The sequence below is a fragment of the Culicoides brevitarsis genome, chromosome 2 (assembly GCF_036172545.1).
Source record: "Culicoides brevitarsis isolate CSIRO-B50_1 chromosome 2, AGI_CSIRO_Cbre_v1, whole genome shotgun sequence".
Lineage (NCBI taxonomy): Eukaryota > Metazoa > Arthropoda > Insecta > Diptera > Ceratopogonidae > Culicoides > Culicoides brevitarsis.
The window spans coordinates 17,448,274-17,470,238 of record NC_087086.1 but is presented as its reverse complement, the minus strand read 5'-3'; the positions used below and the strand labels follow the sequence as shown (position 1 = coordinate 17,470,238).

At 30.0% G+C, this 21,965-nt stretch overlaps 1 protein-coding gene across 2 annotated transcripts in view; it reads left to right on the top strand.

Annotated features, from left to right (window-relative positions):
* LOC134829920 (discoidin domain-containing receptor tyrosine kinase B) overlaps window positions 1–21,965 on the top strand; it is a 188,036-nt gene that overhangs the window by 155,796 nt on the left and 10,275 nt on the right. For both annotated transcript variants that reach the window (XM_063843216.1, XM_063843215.1), the window contains exons 11-13: window positions 453–864; window positions 3,364–3,609; window positions 3,675–3,767. In XM_063843216.1, coding sequence (XP_063699286.1) covers window positions 453–864; window positions 3,364–3,609; window positions 3,675–3,767 — 751 coding nt within the window. The remainder of the gene's footprint in view (window positions 1–452; window positions 865–3,363; window positions 3,610–3,674; window positions 3,768–21,965) is intronic.

Genomic DNA, 21,965 nt, shown 5'->3' with positions numbered 1-21,965 from the left:
GTGAATTATTAACAAGCAACACGCGCTTTTCTCGGGGCGACACAAGAAAGTACCTGTCTTCTCCATCGACTTCTCCTCGTGTTTACCGTTCAGGGAAATTAAACAACAGCCTCGATGTCATAATCGTCATTTTTTGCTCAAGTTTTTTTTCCTTTTTTCTTAAGAAGAACAAAAAAATCCTCAGAGAGAGAGGGAGGGAAAAGTTCGTGTCTTCCTGTTGAGTGTACCCTGAACATTAAACAAACAAGCTCGAAAAATTTATACAAGATGAATATTTAATGAGTTCATAAATAGCTTCGATGCTTTTTGTTTTGTGTTCCTCATCTCTGAAATAGACGAAAAAAAAGGGAAAAATTAAGTTAAATAATTAATTAAGATACTTATTAGAACGCCTCAAGTTTGTCTGTCTCAAAATTTTCTCACCAAAAAAAAAAATTTTCTTTTCTTTTCAGACGTTCCCGATATCGTGTGTCAAGAATACGCCGTACCGCATATGCAAGATCTCCTGCCCAAAGGTCCTGGCGGTGGCTACATGAGTGTTCGCAGTAATCCTCCGACCTTGAATAGCATCTTCCCGAAGCCGCCGCCCGTTCCGCCTCCGCCCTCGGAGAAATATTACGCTGCCACGCCCGTCATCAAGACAAATACGACGTCATCGAGTAAACCATCGACGCCACTCGATGCCTACAGCGACATCGACTTCACCGCCAACACGCTCCCCATATCGCTCAACGGCTTGTGTGACACCGACAACTTGGTCGACTTGCAGGTCGTCGAGTTCCCACGCGATAAACTCGTCATCATCGAGAAACTCGGCAGCGGCATGTTCGGCGAACTGCATCTCTGCGAAACGAAGGGATTAAGGTGAGTTGTGTGGAGGGACGAGGGATGAATTTAGTTTAGCAGAAAACAAAAACAAACAATTTCAATAATTCAGTCTGGAAAATTTTCGCCATTCACGTACCTTGTACAGATGCCTCGTAGGCAAAAGTAATTCTTAAAATTCCTTTCTTTTTTATTCTTTTGCGTTTCTCACATAAAACTATCGTTCGCCGGTCTCTTTCTCTCCATAAACTGCAACAAACATGCAAACAAGTCCTTTAGTGGCCAGTAAATCTCCTTTACACTGTCTATCGTATACCTTTTTGAACACAAGAGCAGAAATTGCTCGAGAAATGCCTCTGTTTTGTTTTCCAAATGTTTTCGTTGTATGAATAAATAATAAAGCAAGGAATGTTTCTCGTGTTGCCTCTCATCGACAGAGACGTCCTCCAGCGATATTTTTCCCTTTGCATGTTTCGCAACCACTTGGCTACACACCTGCTTCTGTTTCTGACATCATAATATTTTAGCCTCTTCTAGGCAACTTAGAAATTAAATTGTTTCGACCAGAGTACGTCGTCGTCGTACAGCAGCAGTACATATTTAGAGCATATTTTATTTTGTTGCATATTATTGTTTAGAAAATGTTGAAAAATTCAGACAAGAAAAAACAAACAAAATTCCTTCAACGTAGGATGGAGAGAAATTTTTCTGCAATCAAATTGTTGAAAAATTTTCTTTTCTTCATAAATTATGTGCGTCTATGGAACCGCAATTCTATTAACTTAACAATTTTTCAAAAAAAAAAAAAAATTTTTGTTTTTTGGGTTTCATTTCTTGCGAAGTCTATTGACGTCATGTCACTGACTTGACCCAAAAGCTTTTTATTTGCAACTCTTTTCATTTGATGCGTCATGTCGTCGCAAGCGATTGTGGCTTTTATTTTCATTGAAATGACTAAAAATAAAACTTTTTACTTGTATTTACTTTTTTTTCTGATATGTAAAAAGTGACAAAACAACACTTTTGCATTAAATTTGTGTTTCCACTTTTTATTGCGCCCCCTTTTAGACTTGAAGATGGAGGATCAAGTCAATTTTCGCACACAGACAAGCTCAATTTATACACACAAATTTGTGAAATGTGGCAACATAACACACATAAAACTTGTCTAATGTACTCGCAGGGGACTGAGGCTCGTGTAAATTTTCATCATTTTATAAAATAAAAGTTTTGCGAATTTTTTTGCTTTTTCTTGAAAAATGTCGATTAGAGACTCTCAGCGAAGTCACGGCAGTCTCTCAAAATTAAAGAAAAATCATAATTTGCGAGAAAAACTCATTAACTTTTTGCTGCTGGCAAATAATAAACAGCAAAATATGGCCTCAGTTAACAGCAAAACACTGTTTTAGCAACGAGCATTTATTACGTTTTTCAAGTTTTTTGGCATTTCCCATTGAGAAATATTACTCTCCACTCTTTAATAGTTTCCTTATTTGCGTTTTACTTACAACAACAACAATTATTTTTCGCAAAACTACTACGAGAAAAAACGAAAGACACGAGAAGCATTTATACACATTAAACTCGGAGTCATGTAAAATAATTGCCAAAAGTCTTTCTTGCTACGACGACGAGTCAGGAGCAAATGCACACGCTTTCTAGTTTTACAAAAGTATTCAAATTAAAATTTATGATTTATAATGTTAAAATTATAAAATGTTTGTTCGTTCATTCCTCTTAAATTTTCCTGCCACTCGTCGTCGTCGTCGTCGTTGCTTGTCTTACTTTCTGGCATATTGTGTTACTTCGGCGCGGCATCGTCTGTAAAGTGGTAAATCTGTATGGCAAAAATAAATAAAGTGCATAAGGATAAGTTTTCAGCTATTAAATGCATGTTTTAGTGGAATGGAAAACTATTTTAATGAATGAAATGAATATTTTTGCCCTAATATTATATTGCCTGCGTTTGAGACGAGTCTCATTAAGTTTTGAGATTAAATAAGAGAAATATTTTTTGTGAAAAATTTTGTAATTTTTACTAAACTAACGTCTGTTCCATTTTCCGTTTCATTTTCCAAAACATAATTTTCATTCAAATCTTCTACAAAAAGTCTTAAACTTTTTTCTTATTTTAAATTACGAGCCTCAAACATAAGAATCTCATAAATTTAACTTTTTTTAGAGCTAAATTATAGTTTGTTCCATTTTCCGTTTCATTTCCCAAAACATGATTTTCCTCAAATCTTCTACAATTTTAAAGAATTTTTCAAATAACAAAGCTCAGACAAAAGAATCTTATTTTTTTAACGTACTTTTGAGTAAATTTGATGTTGTTTCATTTTTCGTTCCATTTTCCATAAAGCAAATTTTAATGAATTTTCTACAAGTTTTGCTTAAAATATTTATTCGACATTCGTTTTAATTAAATTTAGTATGAAAAATGTAAAAAGCATCAAAATTTGTATTTCATTAAACAGTTGTTCCATTTCTCATTCCATTTTCCACAAATTTCAACCTAATTTTCAATTTCTTTTTCAGTTCTAGTTTAGTAGTTGTATCAACATTAAGACCGGGTGCATCGGAGCATCTTAGGAAAGAATTTAGACTAAAGGCCAAGCAAATGAGTCGACTAAATGACGTGAATGTTGTCAAGCTATTGGGTGCCTGTCTCAAAGACGAACCAATTTGTACGGTACTCGACTACAAATACAACGGTGATCTAAATCAATTTTTACAAGAACACATCTCAGAGACTGGGCCAATGGTGCAAAGTAATACGTTAAGGTAAACTCTTAAAATTTCTCTTTCCTCTTGAATTTCATTACTTAACTGAACTTTTATTTATCCAGTTATGGCTGTTTAGTGTACATAGCGACTCAAATTGCCTCTGGCATGAAATATCTAGAGCAAATGAACTTTGTACATCGAGACCTAGCAGCAAGGTAAGTATTAAAAAAAACATTTTTTCTTTAATGAAACTGAATTGCGACTCTGTCGGATGGTCATAAATGTAAAAGAAACCACAAGTGTGGTTATAAAATTTGAAATTACTCTTCTACTACCAAAATACATTAGAAAGTACGAACATTAATTTGATCACCCTTTTACTTCTAATAAATTCTAACATACCACACATACACACATCGACATATGTTCAAGAAAATGTTCGACACAACATTACCCGCACCTACAACCTCTCGTGTGTGATAAAAGGAGTGAATCTAATGGCATCATAAAAATATTGGTAATCAATGTTCTGCTAGGACTTTTATTTTTATGACAATTGGTGATTTTTTTACACACACACACAAGTGAATCAAGGGGTTAACCTAATGTAATAATAAAATAATCCTTTTTAACTCTACTCTCGAGTTTTGCTGCAGAAAAGACACGTTTCTTGATTTTTTTATGTGATAGACCCCCTTTTTATTTATTGAGATTATTATGATGATTTTTATGGGATAAAGTGTTGCTTCTATAGCTCACATTTTCTGATATGTTCATATGTTGTGATGATGGCATCGTAAGTGTTTTATACGTCATAAATTGAGAAAAAAGTTATTTTTTCGAAAGAACTTGAGAAAACTCTTAGAAGTGACCGCTTAACCTTTCTCCCCAAACGTTCATTATGCAACTTTTTCTTGCTATAATTCCCCGATAATTGCTTGCACTAACTAAAAATAAACACAAAAGTGGCACGAAAGACAAAGTTCACGAAAATTTCTCGGTACCTATCTAGAAAATTCTCCTTTAAAAAAATTCCTCTTTTCGTCTTGTCTTGTACGAAATAACTAGTTACACAAGTTTTTCCTCCTTTTTGTGCATTTTCTCAGTGAGGCCAAGCAAAACTGTATCTCTATAATACAAATTTTTATTTTTTAAAAACATTTTTCTAAAAAAAAAAAGATAAACCTGCACAGAAGAAGAAAAGAAGCTCCTCTTTCAGTTTTCTACCTCCGTTCACGTTTCAATGGTTTATCGTTTCAATTATTATGGCAACTTTTACGTAAAAGTACAAGAAGAAGAAGTCTTAGCAAAAAAGTAAGGCAGACAAGAAAATTATATACCTTCGATATTTTCTCAATCGTATCAATTTCCATATACCTACAGCAAAATTTCCGCCCCAAAGTTGCAGTATGCGAATTTTGTAACAATGTACAAACTCCCAGTTATGCCATTTATGAATGTTCCCGATTGATTTCTACGCCATGGCACTAATAATAATAGCCTTCTGTACACGGAGCAGCAAACATTTTCATATGCTCAACATTTTATTTTATATTTTTTTTTTTTTTGTGAGAACGAAAACTTTTACTCATATTATATGCAAAATATTGCAGTTGGAACACGTGCAGGATATACACTAAAGGTACCTAACAACGCAACATAATAATGAGCAAAGTTTTCTTTTGCTTCGTCTTCTCTTTTTCTTTTCTTTTCTTCGAAACTGATGAATCAATACCGAGCCAGGTTTCTTCTACAACAAAGAGAAAAGAGGCGTTCAAGATGATAAAATAATAATAATAGAGTGAAATCTTGTAATATCTTTTTTTTTTAATTTGAGTAAAAAATTTTAAAAAAAATTGAAAAACGGACATTTGTCGATTTTTTCATGATAAAGTACAAAAATAACACAATTACGATCCAATTAGTAAACTTCAACGCAGTTATTTGTAGTTATTATGAAAACTTTTAATTTTATTTTCTCTTTTTTTTTTGCCTTGGACTCGGCTTTGTAGTTAAACGGTTGATACGATGATATCGGAAAATGATCGGAAATATCGAAGAGAAAGTTTTTATAATTTAAATAAGCGAGTAATAGGATCAATAGAAAAATATTGTAATGTAATAATAATAGGTTTTACTTTTTTGTTGATGCTACTCAGCATCTCATTGTGAAGCATTATCAAGTGATTTATCTTGATTTAAAAAAAAATGTTTAGAAAATTTTTCATGAATTTGTGAAAAAAAAAGTGTTTGAATTTATGGAAAATTTTGAAAAATATTAAAGCAAAAATTATTTCAAATTTTTATTTATTTTTATATTTCGAGTTTTTTAAATTTAAACTGTATTTTTTTTTTTTTTTTTTTTTTGAATTGACATTTCATAATTTTTTATTTTAAAAATTAAATATTTGGGCTTTTAAATTTATTTTTTTCTCATATTAGAAATTTATTAAAATTTGTATTTTTTATTTTAAAATAAAAAATTTTGAAGAATTAAAATAAAATAAAATAAAAAAATGTAAATGTCAATTTAAAGAAAAAATTACCGTTAAAATTTAAAACTCAAAATATAAAAAAAAACTTAAATAAATTATTTTTTTCGATTTTATGGGAAATTTTCAAAACTTTTTTTTGACTCTAAAGAAAAATTTTATAAATAATTTCGCTTTAATATTTTAAGTTTAATATTTTTTGCCATTTTATGAAAAAATGAAAGATTTATTTTTTTTTTAAATAAATCGCTTTTAAATGAAATTTAAAAAAAATCAATCATAAAAATTTAAATATAAAATATTTGAATAAAAAATGCTTAAATTTTCGAATAACGACACCTTTTAAAATTTTTTACCATTTTTGTATAAACTTACCTGCATCAGATGCCTCCTTTCATAATTAAAACGCTTCATTAATAACTATTTTAATGTACTTGACAGTTCTGTCAATCACTTTTCCATATTCCATTGTGTTACACTTGCATTCCCATCCCTCGCCTTTTTCCATTCGATCGTCGAAACTTGAGTAATTAACTCCTGCTTCGAAAAACGATAATTTTTCAGTGTCCATCATCGACAAGGACGACACAATTTCCCCCGTCAGGTGTTATGTGTGCTCTTCACTCATCGCAGATCTATTTTAATGACTTTATTTTAACGAATGGTCGTTACTTGAATGAACGACGAACGAAGCCTTAATTCATTAAATAATAATGATTGAAATTAATGACTTCTGCAAGTCGCCCGTCAGGTAGCGATGCACAACATCGTTGTCGTCATTTTCAAATGAAAACTTTTCAATTGTTTTTTAATGAAAAAGTTGTTGTTGCAAACTTTCATTATATTTTATTTTATACAAAAAAAAAATGTGGAGAGGCGCAAATTGAAGGAAAAGAAAAGAAAAGTACGGAATTGTGTTAATTGACATGTGACACCGTGACATGCTTTAGTGTCGATAATTAAAGAGTAAAAATGGGTAAAACTATTTTCTGCCATCGTAATTTATTATTTTTTTTTTCAATGGAAAGTTTATGTGGTCCTTAATTATATTTTACGATGGAAAATGATAAAAGAAAAAAAAAGACGCCCACATCCCAACCTTTTTTCTTCGAACAAAATTAAATCGAAAAGTTTCCACGTGTGTCATTGAAAATTGATTTCTGACGTTTTTCTTGATATTTTGATAAGGATACAGAAGAGAAAAATTACCAGACAGATTTACCTTTTTTATTTTTCTCTTCTCGTTTCTTCATAAAAAAACAGAAGAAAATCTAAATTCGATTTTTTTTCTCGATATTTCTCCACGTAAGCAAGAACAATCTCTTGCAAACACACGCTCGTCACTCACATCAATCATTCATACATGATTTGATTATTACAAATGGCTTATCTCATATTTAAATTTTTCCTTCTTTTTTCGGCGTGTTTTTGACTTTTACAACGATGAGATATTCAAAAGTCATTCGAGAGTGCTATGGATGCCCAAATACCTGGAAATTATGTGTTGAGGAGAATAATGTACCGTAAAGCTTTTCTCGGTGCGTCTTATGTACAAAAAAAAGCGTCGGAAATATCGTCGAGGAATCTGAAAAAAAAATAAGGAAGAGAAAAATTCAATATATATTGTTGTAAAATGCATAAATTTTTGCTTGAATTTACTCTGTGAAATGTGTCAGATTTTAAGTTTTTGATATGAAAATGTGTCGGCATGATGATGGCGCAAAGGAAATTTCGAAGAAGAAGAAGACACGAAATAAGGAAATTAAATCAGGATTCCATTCAAATGTGTCAAGGATACATTTTCCAAAGGAAGATGATGAATAGATGATGTAAAAGCCATGAATTTTGTTATTTTATCGTTGTGGAAAAAGGAAAACTAAGAGACATCTTGACACACTTCTAATCCAATTCAGTTCGATAAATTTACGAGAAATTTACCTACAATGGCTCGGCATGACAAAATAAACAAAAAATTGTCTGCATAAGCAAAGAAAGGAGAGAGTATATCAAATAAAATATAATTGCTAAGCCAATATTACAAATTACTTGCAATAAATAAATAAACACACACACACATGCACTTTTCATGCAACGCCAGCAGAGCAACAGAACGACGACTCTTTTACTAATAATGTGAAATAACAAGTAATATCAATTTATCTAAACGGATTATTTCGTGTGTCTGTGTCTGTGCAATTTGTACTTTATCTGTTCTCGACTAAAGTGTATAAAATTTCATACCGAGAGAGAGAGAGGATTATTAAATTGGAAAGTATTCAAAAAATGTGTTTTGTTATATTATTATTATTATTTTATTCCATGCCCATGGAAATGGTACAATTTGAGTCTACCTACAAGAATATGTCACATATGTTATGGATCTGAGGATTAAAATCACATTAAATTTTCCTGCTGTTTTTGTTCATTTTTTTTTTTTTTGTCGTTCGGTTCTTTATTGAATGAATTTTTATTTTATTACGAGCAATTTGGAGAATGATGATGCAAATTTATTGGACATGGATCGTTTTGAAGTGGGTCCTAATTGGCAGCTTTAAGGGAAATTTACTTTTTAACAAGTAATATTTTTTAACAAAAAATTTTTTTTTTGTCATTTTAAATTTTTTTAAGGTTTTGGTTAAATTTTTGGTTAAAAAATAAAAAAAAATATTAAATATTTATAAATTATTAATATAAATATTAATATAAACTTATTTTTATTATTTTATAAAAATTCTAAAATTATTGATATACATTTAAAAATATTAAAATATTTAAATAAATAAATAAAATAAAATAAAAATAAATAATAAATAAATAAAAATATTAAATTAATTAATAAATTATAAAATAAATTGTAAATAATAAAAATTCTATTTTAACTATTATTTTAAACAAAAATTAATTTGTTTTTCCAATCTCCATATTTTAGTTTTTGTTAGAAAATATAAAATATTTTTGTTTACTTTCAAGTATTTGAATAATTTAATATAAAAATTCAAGAAAAAAAAAAATTCAAATTTAAGTCAAGAAAAATAAGAAAATATTAAATAAAAATTTGAAAAATATTTAAAAATGTTTAAAAAAATAAATATTGACAAAATTTTAACTCTATTCTGCCAAATAAAAATTAAAAAAAATATTTCTTCAAAACTCATGAACATTTCATGTCAAAATCCCATCCAAAATCTGTTTCAAAGCTATTTCTCGTGAGCTAATAAATATTTTCCATCAAAAAATTCGTCGAAAAAATTCCACTTTGCAAACATATTTCAATTATTTATTTGCGTACTCTTCCTAATGTATGAAGTAAAAATATTAGCGTCCTCCTGTTTTTGTTATTTGTTATTTAATACTCCTACACAAACGAAAAATAATTGCTGCACAATAAATAAATGGAATTCTTTCGGATTTGTAAACATATGAAATTCACCGGAATTTATCATCATTGAGCATTTATTTGCTGCCATGCCTGCTGCCGCTCTTACTCATAACTCGAGTTATTTATCAACATGAAAAAATATTTTATTTGCATAACAATTGAAATATTATTAGAACGAAAGAGATACCGAGTAATGCTAAAAATTTATGTATTCATGATCAAATTCAACTAAGTACATTTAATCCATTTTTTCGTTTTTTTTTTCGTTATTCAACAATTGAAATGTGTCGCATTTGCATGTGGGATCAAAAGAAATGTTTTTGTTTGAACATTCTCTATTAACTAAGTTTTACATAAAGTGAAAAGGGGAAAGTGCGGATTATTAACAAATAACATGCGGCGGCATTGTAATTGAAATTGCAACAAATTCCTGAAACGCAACGAAGAAAGTGTCATTAAAGGGCTTAAATTGCGGCAAAAATATGGATAAAGTAGTTCTGAAACAACAGATGAGACCAAAAATCTGGCAACTTCATAATTTTCTTTCATTTGCATTTTAATGTCGTTACTTCCTGTTCTAACCCAGAAAAAAAACACTCCAGAGAAAAACGGAGCAAAAATTTAAAATTTCCTCTTTTTTTTCGTAGAATTTTTTTTTTGTTAATAAATGATGGAAGTTGTTACATTAAAAACGAGGCTAAAATTATAATAAAATAATAAAAATTGTATGCGAGCGACACAGAGCGCTGGAGGAAAATCAAGCCGGAAATGAAATAAAATGCTTATGTCAGTGAAACAGAAGGTTTTAATTGTTAATTATTGTTGCATTGTTTCTAGATTCTCACAATATTTTTTCATTTTCGCTAGCATAAGCAAAAAAAAATTTGTTTGTATTCTTGACGAACTTTTATGTGTGTTCTACAAATGATGTGAATTTGCTGAATTTATGATTACTTTTGGGTGTGTGGGGGAAACGAATGGGCAGCAATGATGATGATGATGTAAAATTGTTTGTATTTTGTGGAGGAAATGAGTTTTTGCGTAGGTTTGACCCTTTCTTGAATAAGTGTGTGGTACTAATTGAGTAGAAATTTACCAAAAATAATGATTTTTTCTAAAATCCTTCTTAGAAAAAAGTCTGAAAATTTAAATTTCTTAAAATTAAAGGACAATTTTGGTAATTTTTCATCGAAAATGAACTTGACAACTTAATTCCTTTACATTTAAAGGGGTTTTCTCTCCCCTTTTTTGCTGTTTCGCACTCCAAATTAATGAATGTCCGAATGCCTCTAATGTTATTTTATTCATTTCTCATTTTATTTCCACGTAAAATTTCATCGGAAAATTCAAAAAAGGGAAAATTGCAAGTAATCCCTAATGTTTCCACAATGTTTATTTGTTTTTTTTTCTGTGAATTCACGAAAATAGCGACGGAGAATAAAAAAAGAGGAAAATCATCTACCAACATCATGCATTCAACAGGAAATGAAACTTGGAGAAAGATCATTAATCATGCAAACGGTACCATGGTAGACATATGTTGGTTGTTGTGCGGAGCGAGTAAGCGACAGGCGAACGCCAGTCATTCCATTTATTTATTTTTCCCTTCGCAGAAATATGGAACTGCTGTTACTGACTTTTTGGTTTTTGTTGCGTTTTCGCACAAAAATCATTTTTCTCGATTTTTAGTTCGTTAAAAAATAATTCAAGAAAATTTTTCTAAATTTTTAAAACGAAAACTTAATTTAAAATTTATTTATTTAATTAATATTAAATTTAATTTTTGATTAATTTTCATTTAATTTAATTTTTAAATTTAATTTAATTTTTTAAATTGAAAGATTCAATGAAATTTTTTACAATTGAATTTAATTTTCTAAATTTTTAATTTAATAATAATTTTTTTTTTAATTATTCAAATAGAAATTTTTAAAAAATGTTTATTTTAGCTTTTTCAAACTAAGAAACAATAAATTTTGACGTTTTATTGAAAAAAATAATTTTTTGATTTTTTCTATCGCTCAAAAAATATTTTTTGATTGCTCAAGTATTTTAAAGTAACAAAATTCAATTAAAAAATCAGAACAAAAATTTTTAAGAATTTTTTCAAAAATAACATGAAATAAAATAACATAAATTTTTACGATTTTCAATGGAAAAACTTAAAATTCACTTCAAATGTCTCAATTGACAATTTTTTCTTTGTAAAATTTAAATTCTAAAATGAGACGAAATTAATAAATTTCATTAAAAATTGCCAAAAATTACAAAAAATGGATCCCTCTTAAAAAAAAGTGCTTGAACAAAAATAAAAAACCGATTTCAAGACGTTGCTGTCGTCTGTCGTCATTGGAGTAATAATAATAAAATATCAATATATGCTTGACTTATGATGACACAACATCCTCTTTTCATACAAAATACCGACACGGAGTTGAATAAAGTCGATTCCGTTTCATTGGAGCAGCAAAGACTATCTTCGTCGAGTGTCTCTGTCGTCGTCGTCGTCTTCGTATAGCAGAAGTTGTTCAAGTGTGAAGTGTTTAACAAAAATTCTCTTTATGCTTATTTGCGTTGGTTGGGTGATGATAATACCCAACAATGCATTCAAGAGAAATTGGTTCAATGAACATAATATATCGGAACGCAAGGCAAGCCTTGGCAACACAATAAGTATAAAGAGGTCCTTTTGTGCTTTATTAGAAGCGAAGATCACATGTATGGAAATTTCAGTTATCGATAAGAAAGTATGAGATATCATTATGGATTTCGACATAATGTCCTTCAAATTTATTTATTGCTCCTTAAAAGGGACGATAATCATCATTATTTGGCCATTACTGCCGATTAAAGACGTATTACGTGCGATGTTTGGATTGGATTTTCCTATAAAATAATTTACTATAGAAATTTTCAGGTCATTTTTATTCAAATTTCCATCAAGAACGTCAATTTTTGTCCAACCAAGTGACAAAAATGCTCAAAATTTTATCATTTTTCGTCACTACTGCTGCTTTGTTCTTCACTCAACCAGCCATTGGTGAAATTGCGGTAGGAAAATGTCCAGTTTTAGCACCTACAACTAACCAGGATTTCACTTGCCCTGACATCATTAAGGGTTTAATGCATGAAAATTATCCTAAAAACCTTAAACCATTGGCATTCATCGCAGCTTCAAAAAGTTACAAGCGCATCAACTTTTTCGCTTATGACTTGCCGCAACGTCGCATCAACGATTGTCACATTTATTTCCATTGCAAGACCAAGCCAAGCCCGTTCGAGAGTCAATTGGGACTAATTTGCAACCAGAAACAAGTCGGCGTTGAATTTTACATGGAAAAACGTGAAACCAACGACTATACAATCGCAAATCTCTTGTACTACTCGCAAAATGAAAAAATCAAAGAATTACTAAAATTACCGGATTACAACTACGAAATTCGTTACAAGCCTGGCAAATGGCTGCTTATCTGGGGCTGTGTACAAATTAACGCTACGATGCATGATCGGGCGATGTGGCTTTTGGGCGAAAATCCCATTCACAATCAAAAAGTCGTGAAAAATGAAGATGCTCTTGTTCATGAAATGCTCGCTGAGACAGGATTGAATCGAGTTTTAACCAATTTAACATCAGGAGTTAACAAGAAAAAGCATCACGAAGAGAAGGAAAAGAAGAAACCTGTCTCATATTATGCCAATGAGTTCTCTCAAGGGTATTACAAGAAAGTAAATTAAAAGCTGATTAATCAGTTAGAGGCACGCTTAAATGTTGAGTGATTTTACTTAAATATTTGATGTTCCACAATTGAAGATAAACAGGAGAGTCTTTAAAACTTTGCACGTTAAAATTGTTTGAAATAAATGTCGGTTTGAGAGTTTTTTTCGTATTTTTTACTTATTTTGAGCGGACCCGTAGCTTCGTTCTACCCAGAGAAATAGAAATTAGCCCTTAAAAGTATGCAATAAATTTTGCATTGATTTTTCGTATTTTTATTGATATTTAATGGACCCGTAAACTTCGTTCCACCCATCGAAAAAAAATAGCTCCCAAAAGTATGCAATCAATTTGATTTTCAAATTATTTCTAACCTTAAAGATATAAAATTAATTTTTTCCTAATTTTCTACAAAATTCAAAATTTTTTCTTCCAAAACCTTCCTTTAACTAAACTAGAAATTCTTCAAAAAAAAAATCTTATAAGATTATTAAAGCAGAATTTGAGTTATTTCGTTACAAAATATGGATTTCGAGTTTCCACTACAGAAAACTTTGATCAGTTTGATTGAAATTTTCTCTTCAAATGAAGTACGGACCAGATAATGACGTGCAACGGGGGTGAAACAATAGAAGAGAGATGAAAGGGTTCAATCATTTATTATTTTTTTTCTTTTTCGAATCGCAAATAATTCCTCTTTTGTTGGATTATTTCCCTAGTTACCAGCAGCTTTTTCGCTAAAGATTTCCTTTCTTTGTTTCATTCCGTCGACGTGATTCCCCAGAGTGATTTTCCAGGTCATTTACTTTTGCGCTTTTCTGTGCTGCGATGGAAGTAATATTAAAACGTCTTCAAGTGTGCAAAACAAAAATAAAAACCAAAAAGAGTGATTACAATGATGAAAATGCGTATTTCCATTTAAAAGTGCTCGCGACTCTTATTTTAATGTATTTCAAAAAAAAAACGAAGAATATTAAAAAAGTGTAAAAAAAAATCAATAAAACGACACAATACAGACACATTTGTTAGTCTGCTGCGGAACAATCAAACATTACCTGTTTCATCATCATTTTTCATTCGATTTTCCCCGATTTTTTCTTTTTTTTTAACTAAAAAAAAAACCAGAAGTGACTTGCATGCCTCTTTGTTTGTTAATAAATTACTTGACATCACTTTTATTTTGTAATTTCGTGCAAAAGTCGTAAAAAAAAGTGCAGATAGAAGGGAGATGACATTCACATATGACTCCTCCGTGTCATGTGTGGAAAAGAGGATTTACGGAAAAAAAATTGCTGAGCACAGAGCATTGAGACAGCGATTAATGAGTGTCAGACAGAGCTTCCAATAATAAAAAGGAAGAGCGATTTTAATAATTCGATTGCAGTAAAAGGGAATCCATCAACTGGATTTCATTTATTTTGCTCTTGACTTTCGTCTCAGGCGGAAAAAATTGTCTAGCTACGAAAAAAAAAATTCGAATGGCGGACTGCCAAAAATTAAATTTCCTTTCCTTTTGGCATTATTTTCGTTGAGAGAAAGTAAAATGTCGTCGTGGGTCAAGATACTAACCTTGATGACGACTCGGCGACGATAGACTTTTTTTCATGAATATTTAAAAAAGTAGAAAAAATTCAGTTTTTCAGACAAAATTGATATTTTTGGGACAAATTCATTTAAAGTCTGAAGAATGAGTGAATTTTGTCTCCCCACAATCCGTTCATAACGATAATTTTCTTATGACTTTTACGATTTATAATCATTATCCTCATTAAATGGGTACTGAAAAATGACTCTCGACCTTTTCCATTTTTTTTTCTTCCGTCTTACCCTTTTTGTTCTTGCACAACTGCCAATTAAAAGGGGTTAACTTAATTTAATTGCAACACGAGTCAGCAGCAGCAGCAGCAGTTTGTTGATGTCATGACCAGTCACAAGATTTTAATTTAGATACCAATTAGAAACATTCGGAAGTCCTCCAACGTGTCAAATGCCCAAAAACTGGCCCGTAATTGAAAATAAAATTAATAAAAATAATTGACGTCGGCATCAATTTGTTGATCTAGATACTGCTGCAAAAAAGGTTAACGCTACGTAAAAATCATTGTTGTTTTAATAGAAAAGCAAACTAATGGAAAAAAGAGAAGAAGGGAAGAGATTTTCGGGATGATGCGATGAAAAATAAAGATAACGAAGGGGTTAAAAGGCATCTATTGTTATGGTCTGAGTCGTCGTCATCGATACCTTGTTATACAGACAAAAAAGCACAAAAAGTAATTTTTCTAATTAACTAAACAAAAGCAACTCTTCTCGACAAAATAACAACAAAGCACGACGTAAAAATGCTTCGTCCTTCGAGACGTATTAAATAATAATAGAAATTAGACTTTAAGAGCAAAAAAAGGGGTAAATACTTTTAACCGAACAAAGAACTCTTTCTCGTATACGAAGAAAGTCCTTTGGGAATCCTTTTTTTCCTGTGCAATATTTTAAGTAACGACGAATCGTTATCTGTAATTATACTGAGGAGAACATGTATGAACCATTTAACCCCTTTTAATTTTCGAAACACGCCAAAAAAACGTCGAAGGGACGTACCGTTAATTTATTTGTTTTAGATTTTTATGACATAATCGCATATGGTTCCTCGCGAATGAACCCTTTTTCCGAATTATTTTTTATGAGCAAAAATTTGTTAAAGTCAAGTTGAAGAGTGTAACTAATTAGCGAGAAAAAGTTCTTTTTTTTTGAATCATTGAACATATGTGTCGAAACGAAATTTACTCCGAACGAGAAAAAAATAATCATAATTTATGACTTTAATTTATTTATTGGTTTTGATAACTGAGTCCTTAGTCACGCTTTTCAAATTTTCCTTTAGTGCAAAAAAAATTGCATTCGAAAGCAGAAAACTGCCTCCTAATATTTCACTTTGTCGGAAAAGTTTTACATTTCCGGACATGGAAAGCAGCAAGACATCCAATAATAATAAATACTTTTGAATTTAAAAAAGATGAATTTATGGTTATTTTTTCACTTTAAATCCTTTTATGATCTTGTCCTCTGTCTCCTCTTCCTCATCTTTCGCAAGTTTCGAGGGAAGCAAAAAATATGCAAAAAAAAACAAAAATAAAAGTGTATAAAATCATGATGATAAAACATGGAAAAAGTTTATCGGTCTTCTTTGCTCCTGTTTTTTCACTCGTTCTTTTTTTTAAGAGGAATTTTTGCTTATTGAAATATCCAAACGACGACTCGACAAACTACAACCACTTCAGCATGTGTGTGATAAAGTTGGATGATGCACAGATTTTTATTTTTTGCTGATATGCAAGATAAAAAGGAGTACGAGACAAATAAAAATAATAATCAACATATTGTTGTTTGGTTTTTCTTTCCGAATCTGATTGTAGGGTATCATGAGGTTTGAGGCGAAAAATGGGTCACAATGGGCAAATACATAATTTTTCATCACAATTTGTTATAAGATCTTAATTTTAACAATTTTTCGACTGAAAATTTTGAATTGATCCTTAAAGTTTTCTATTTTTTTTTTTTTTTGTTTTTTTCTAAAAATTTATTTGAATAATATGGGTACAGTGGGCCAAAAATTATTTTTTAGTCAAAATTTCAAGATTTCGTCAAGATCAAGTTTAAACATTTTTGACTATGAAAATTTTATGATTTTTTATCTTCTTGATGCTTCAAGTTTTTAATATTTTTAATATTTTACAGTTTTGTATGAAGTCACAGTGGGCCAAAAATATATTTTTCCTGATTTTTGGCAAAAACAGATCTTGACGAAAATCAATTTTTAAATGAAAAATTTTGAATTTATAATTTTTTTTTTTTTTGCATTTTGACCTTTAAAATTTTCCTGGAACTCTAAAAAAAACTTTAAAATTTATAACTTTCCATCAAGCACCATTCCCCTTTACTTATTTCTTGCCATCTAAAATGCTTCATAAGCTCATATAAATGCCAACATGTGCACTCTTTTATTATTATTATTATTTCTCCTTTTATGCCACTCTAAAATGCTTCATAAGCTCATATAAATGCCAACATGTGCACTCTTTTATTATTGTTATTTCTCCTTTTATGCCACTGGCGGAATGGAACATGCTTTGGCACCATTTTGAACTGTTATTTAAAGTTTTTGGGACGTTATTTCAACATTTTGTAAGGAAACATACTCTCCAGATGCTTTCTAAACAAAAAAGAAATCTCAGATAAATCCGTAAAAATATTTGCTTAGGTAAAACAATTTCACAGAAGTTGATTCAATTAAAAGTATTCTCGTCTCCTTTCCTCGACTTCTTCTTCCTCATGATACCATTCAACTCTTTTGCTTGATTGTTACCTTTTCTCGTTCTCGTTTTAAAAGCTTCTTTTCTCCGGAATTCCCTCATATTCAAAACTTTTGCTTTTTTCCATGTATAATCCTAATTTTATTCAAACATTGCCGGACATTGCATGCCGATGACGACGACAACGACGATGATGAGAATGGTGATTCTAATCTGGAAAGCAATAAAAATTGTTGGGAAAGTTATCTCTTTCCGTCTTCTTGTGTACTATTTTGAAATAACAAACACACATGGCTAAATCAAAGATACCTACAACGCTACATCGGTAATGAATTTGCAATGAATTGTCGTCTGGAAAAGTTTTTTTCACACTGGAGACACTCAAAAAAAAGGAAAAATGCGAGACAAGAGCCATAAGTTGTCAGATCATTTGAAAATTAATCACTTTTACTCACTTCTGTCTGCGTTTTGCGTTAAAAATAGTTTCATTTCCGTGTTTTTCTTGCTGTTCCTGCTCTTTTGCGATGGCAGACGTGAAATAAGAGATTCGGATTAGAGTTGAAACGAGACAGTAGACAAAACAAAAACATGGAAATTGGTCATTTTTATTCAAAAAATTTTTTTTCTGTCTCGCGATGCAGCTTTTAACATTGAAAAATTGTCTAAAATATTTTTTTTGTCACTCCTTTAACGATGAACTAAATCCTTTATTTTTGAATAAATTTTAAAAATTCTTAAAATATGTTTATTAAATATTTTAGTAGTAATTGAAACATATTTTTGCCTTTTTCGTTCATACTTCTTTGTTCTCATAACCTGCAAATACCATAAAAAGTAATAATAATAAGCCTTTGTCTCGTCCGTGGCACAACAAAAAATAATACAAAACGCTCCACAGGATGCAAATTTGCATAGGGACAAAAATTTTCCGTCCTCAACATTATTACAAAAATTTTTTAAACGCATTTTTTATGAAAAAATGTCCCTTGAAATAATTATTTTGTTATCGCTTTATGTTCCCTGTGTACGTCGTTGGAAAATTCCTATGTTTTTTTACTCATTCCCTCGTTTTTTCTGGCTGCTATTCTTCCTCAGTTGCTGAACAAAAAATCAAAGCGTACGTGTCATTTCATTGTAATCGTTCAATTTTAAAACTCGTGGAAGGGTAACTGAACCTTTTATGATTTTTTTTAAACATTTTATACTTTTTTTTCAGGAATGTTGTTAATTAAATTTTTCTCATTTAATTTTTTTGTGCTCAGATTTTTTTTTCGTTTCATAAAAAAAATATCGATGCCCGAAAAAAAAATTTTTTTTTTCTTTCTACCCGATGTTAAATTGTATTAATTTAAAAATTTTAATCGATCGAAATAATAGTTGTGATAATTTTATGACCGAACTTTTTCAAGTGAACTGAAATTTTTCTCTTAAATGTTGAAGGAGTTGTAGGGAGAGAGCCGAAAAACGGTGACGTAAAATAAAATAAAATAAAAAACGGTTAATTAAATATTAAAATATTCTCGTCGTCGTCGTCGACAACACCTGCTGCGCCAATATTTTAACTAATTGAAATCTACAAATTATTTAAATAAATGTTCAATATGAAAATTTATGTGAGAAAATGTGGCAAAACAATTTTATTTATAGCTTTGCGAGCTCGCAATTAATGAAATCCCCGAATTCGAAAGGAAAAAAGTAATGCCATAAAGACGAACATCGTAAAAAGCTGTTGCCACTCTTTTATTTTTTTTTTTTTGCTTGTTTGAAACGACACATAATTCACTCGCCCGGTAACCTCAGAGCCACTGAAATGCGAGTTCACTATTTTAATCAGCATCAACATCATCATCATCATCTCAAACACAGGCGTTCGCCCGCTTCGTACAAAGTAATAATAATAATTTATGATTTTAGCTCCTGTTTTAGCTCGAGCACACAATTAAAAGTGGTCAAAATGCTGGTTCATTCAACATTCAAGTTACGCGCCTGTTTGTGTGTGTGTGTGTGCGTTTGATGTGGTTTCCATATTATTCAGGCAAGCATAAATTTTTCCTACCTGTTTTCCAACTAATTTCTACCCTGTCATTCGCATGAAAAGGCTTTTGTTTTAGTTGTTTCGAGAGTTGCTTTTAGTTTTTTTTTCTCGTTGCTTTCACTTGAAAGGTTAATGGGGTAATTCGCAAAAACGCATTTTTAATGGAATTTCGGGAAAGACGAGAAAAAAATTAATTAATTTTAAAAAATTTCATTCAATTAAATTGAGAAAAGTTAAACAGTTTGACCCATAGCTAAAATTCTGATTTTTCAAGTTTTATTTAGTTTTAATTAAAAATCAAGAAAATTTTTTTTAAATAAAAAAAATTACTTGATAAAAAAGAGGGTCTAAAAATAAGGCATTAATTTTTTTTATAATAAAATTTATTTTTTGATGATTTTTTTATTTTCTGAAAAAAAAGTTTAAGTAAATAAATAAAATTAAAATAAATAATTAATTAAATAATTTAAATAATAATTAAAAAATAAATAAAATTTAATTTAAATTTAAATTTAAATAATTAAAAAATTTGTAAATAAAATTTTGCATAATTTTTAGGTTTTTAAGTTTTTTTTTTATTTTCTGAAAAAAATTAATAATTTTTTACGTAAATTTTATTTTAGCTTTTCAAATATTATTCAGAATTTATTTAAAAATTTTTTCCAGAAAACAAATACATAATATTCCTCAAAAAAATAAATATTAAAAAAATTTCCTCGAAAATTATTTAAAAATTTATTTTTTTTTATTTTCGAACATGGATAATTCAAAAACAAATTTTTTCCAAATTTTCCAAACAATATTTTTTCCAAAATTGCAAATTTGCGATTTATCCCCTTGCCCCCTCACTTGTTGTACGATAATTTGAGAGTGAGCGAATAACAAAAAAAAAGCTGCTGAGGGAAAATTTTCGTACAAGTTAGATGAGAAAATGATTTAATTTGTTTCTAAATCAGCGAGTTGCGTTCGGGTGAGTGTGTGGGTGAATGTTGGCTTGTAGTTAACGGTCGACTTGGTTTCAAATTCAGTTTTTAGGCGAAATTTTCCCTCAATTAAGAGCCACGCAAAACTTTCGACGTTTTCTCTGTGTGTAATTATGATGGCATGACGTTGCAAACAAAGATTTTTCCCGATACAAAAGGATTGAATTACAGAAATTCGTTGCACACAGTTTGACGTCTCTACTGGCGCGCTGTTTTGATCTTTCGTAGCTGCTGCCACAGAAGAAAAATTTGCACAAGAGACTTAATTAAATTTGCACGAGGCGCCGGATTTAAACCTGCAGGGAATTTTAATATTTGCATCAAAATTCACGTCGCAACGTCATTCATCTCGAATTCAAAGAGTTTACTGTCTGTCTGCATCTCATCAGGTGACGTTTTGCCGTTGGAGGATTTTCCATAATGATGCAAGTAAACAAAAGTACAGAAGCACTCCTGTCTATCAAAAATTTTCAGATCAGGTTTCACATCATTAAATACAATACTTTCGGTACCTCGTTCTCTCATTCTCTCTCGTTTACTGCCGGAACATTTTTGGATCATTAATATTGAATGTACAAAATGATGCAGTTTTGTCAGAAACAACATTAACTATGCAAGTGAAGAGCGAGCCGATGGCATGGCAGAACGAGGAACAAATTTTAATAATTTAGTAGCTAACGTCGATCTGTTGATTTCGAGCCGACATTCAAGCTGTGTACCAAGTGAAATGGAAGATTTTTGCATATCTCGGCGATTTTCAAGTAAATTTTTGCATTTTCCCTATATTTCGAACAGTAATGTCGGTCGAGTACGTAGAGAGAAAATGATTACTTGGCAGTCAGGAAATGTTGCAAAATGTAGAGAAGAGGAGTGTTATGTGCAATTATGTGCTTTGCATGTGTGTTTGCATTGCAAGTTATTGATTTTCTGTTAAATGCGAGCAAATTCGAGCGTGAATTTTACTTGATTTGGTCAGAAATCGACATTTTTAGGTCTTGAAAATGAGAAGTGAAGCAAAATGTTTCGAGATTTAGTTGTTATTGAACATTTAATGGACAATTTTCCATATTACGATCGATTTAATCCACAATTTTCATTTTTTTTTCTTTTGAAAATCAATGAATTTTTCAGTTAAATTAAATCAGTTGTAAAAAAGAAAATTTTATTATATTTTATGTATTTTACAATATTTTTTAAATTTTTATTAATTTATTTTATTTTATTTTTTTGAATTTTTTTAAATAAAATTTTATTAACAAAAATATTTATTTTATTACGAGAAATGTATTAAAAAATAAATAATTTCTTTAGAAAAAAATATTTTTTCTAAAATTAATTTTAACTAAATTCGTTTAAAAAAATTTTTCCTTTAAATTTAATTCTGAAAATTTATTTTTCAAACAAAAAAAAATCATTAATTTACAAAAAACAAAAAATAATAATATTTTTAATTACTAATTAATTATTTCTTCTAAAATTTTATTATAAAAAAAAATTAAAAA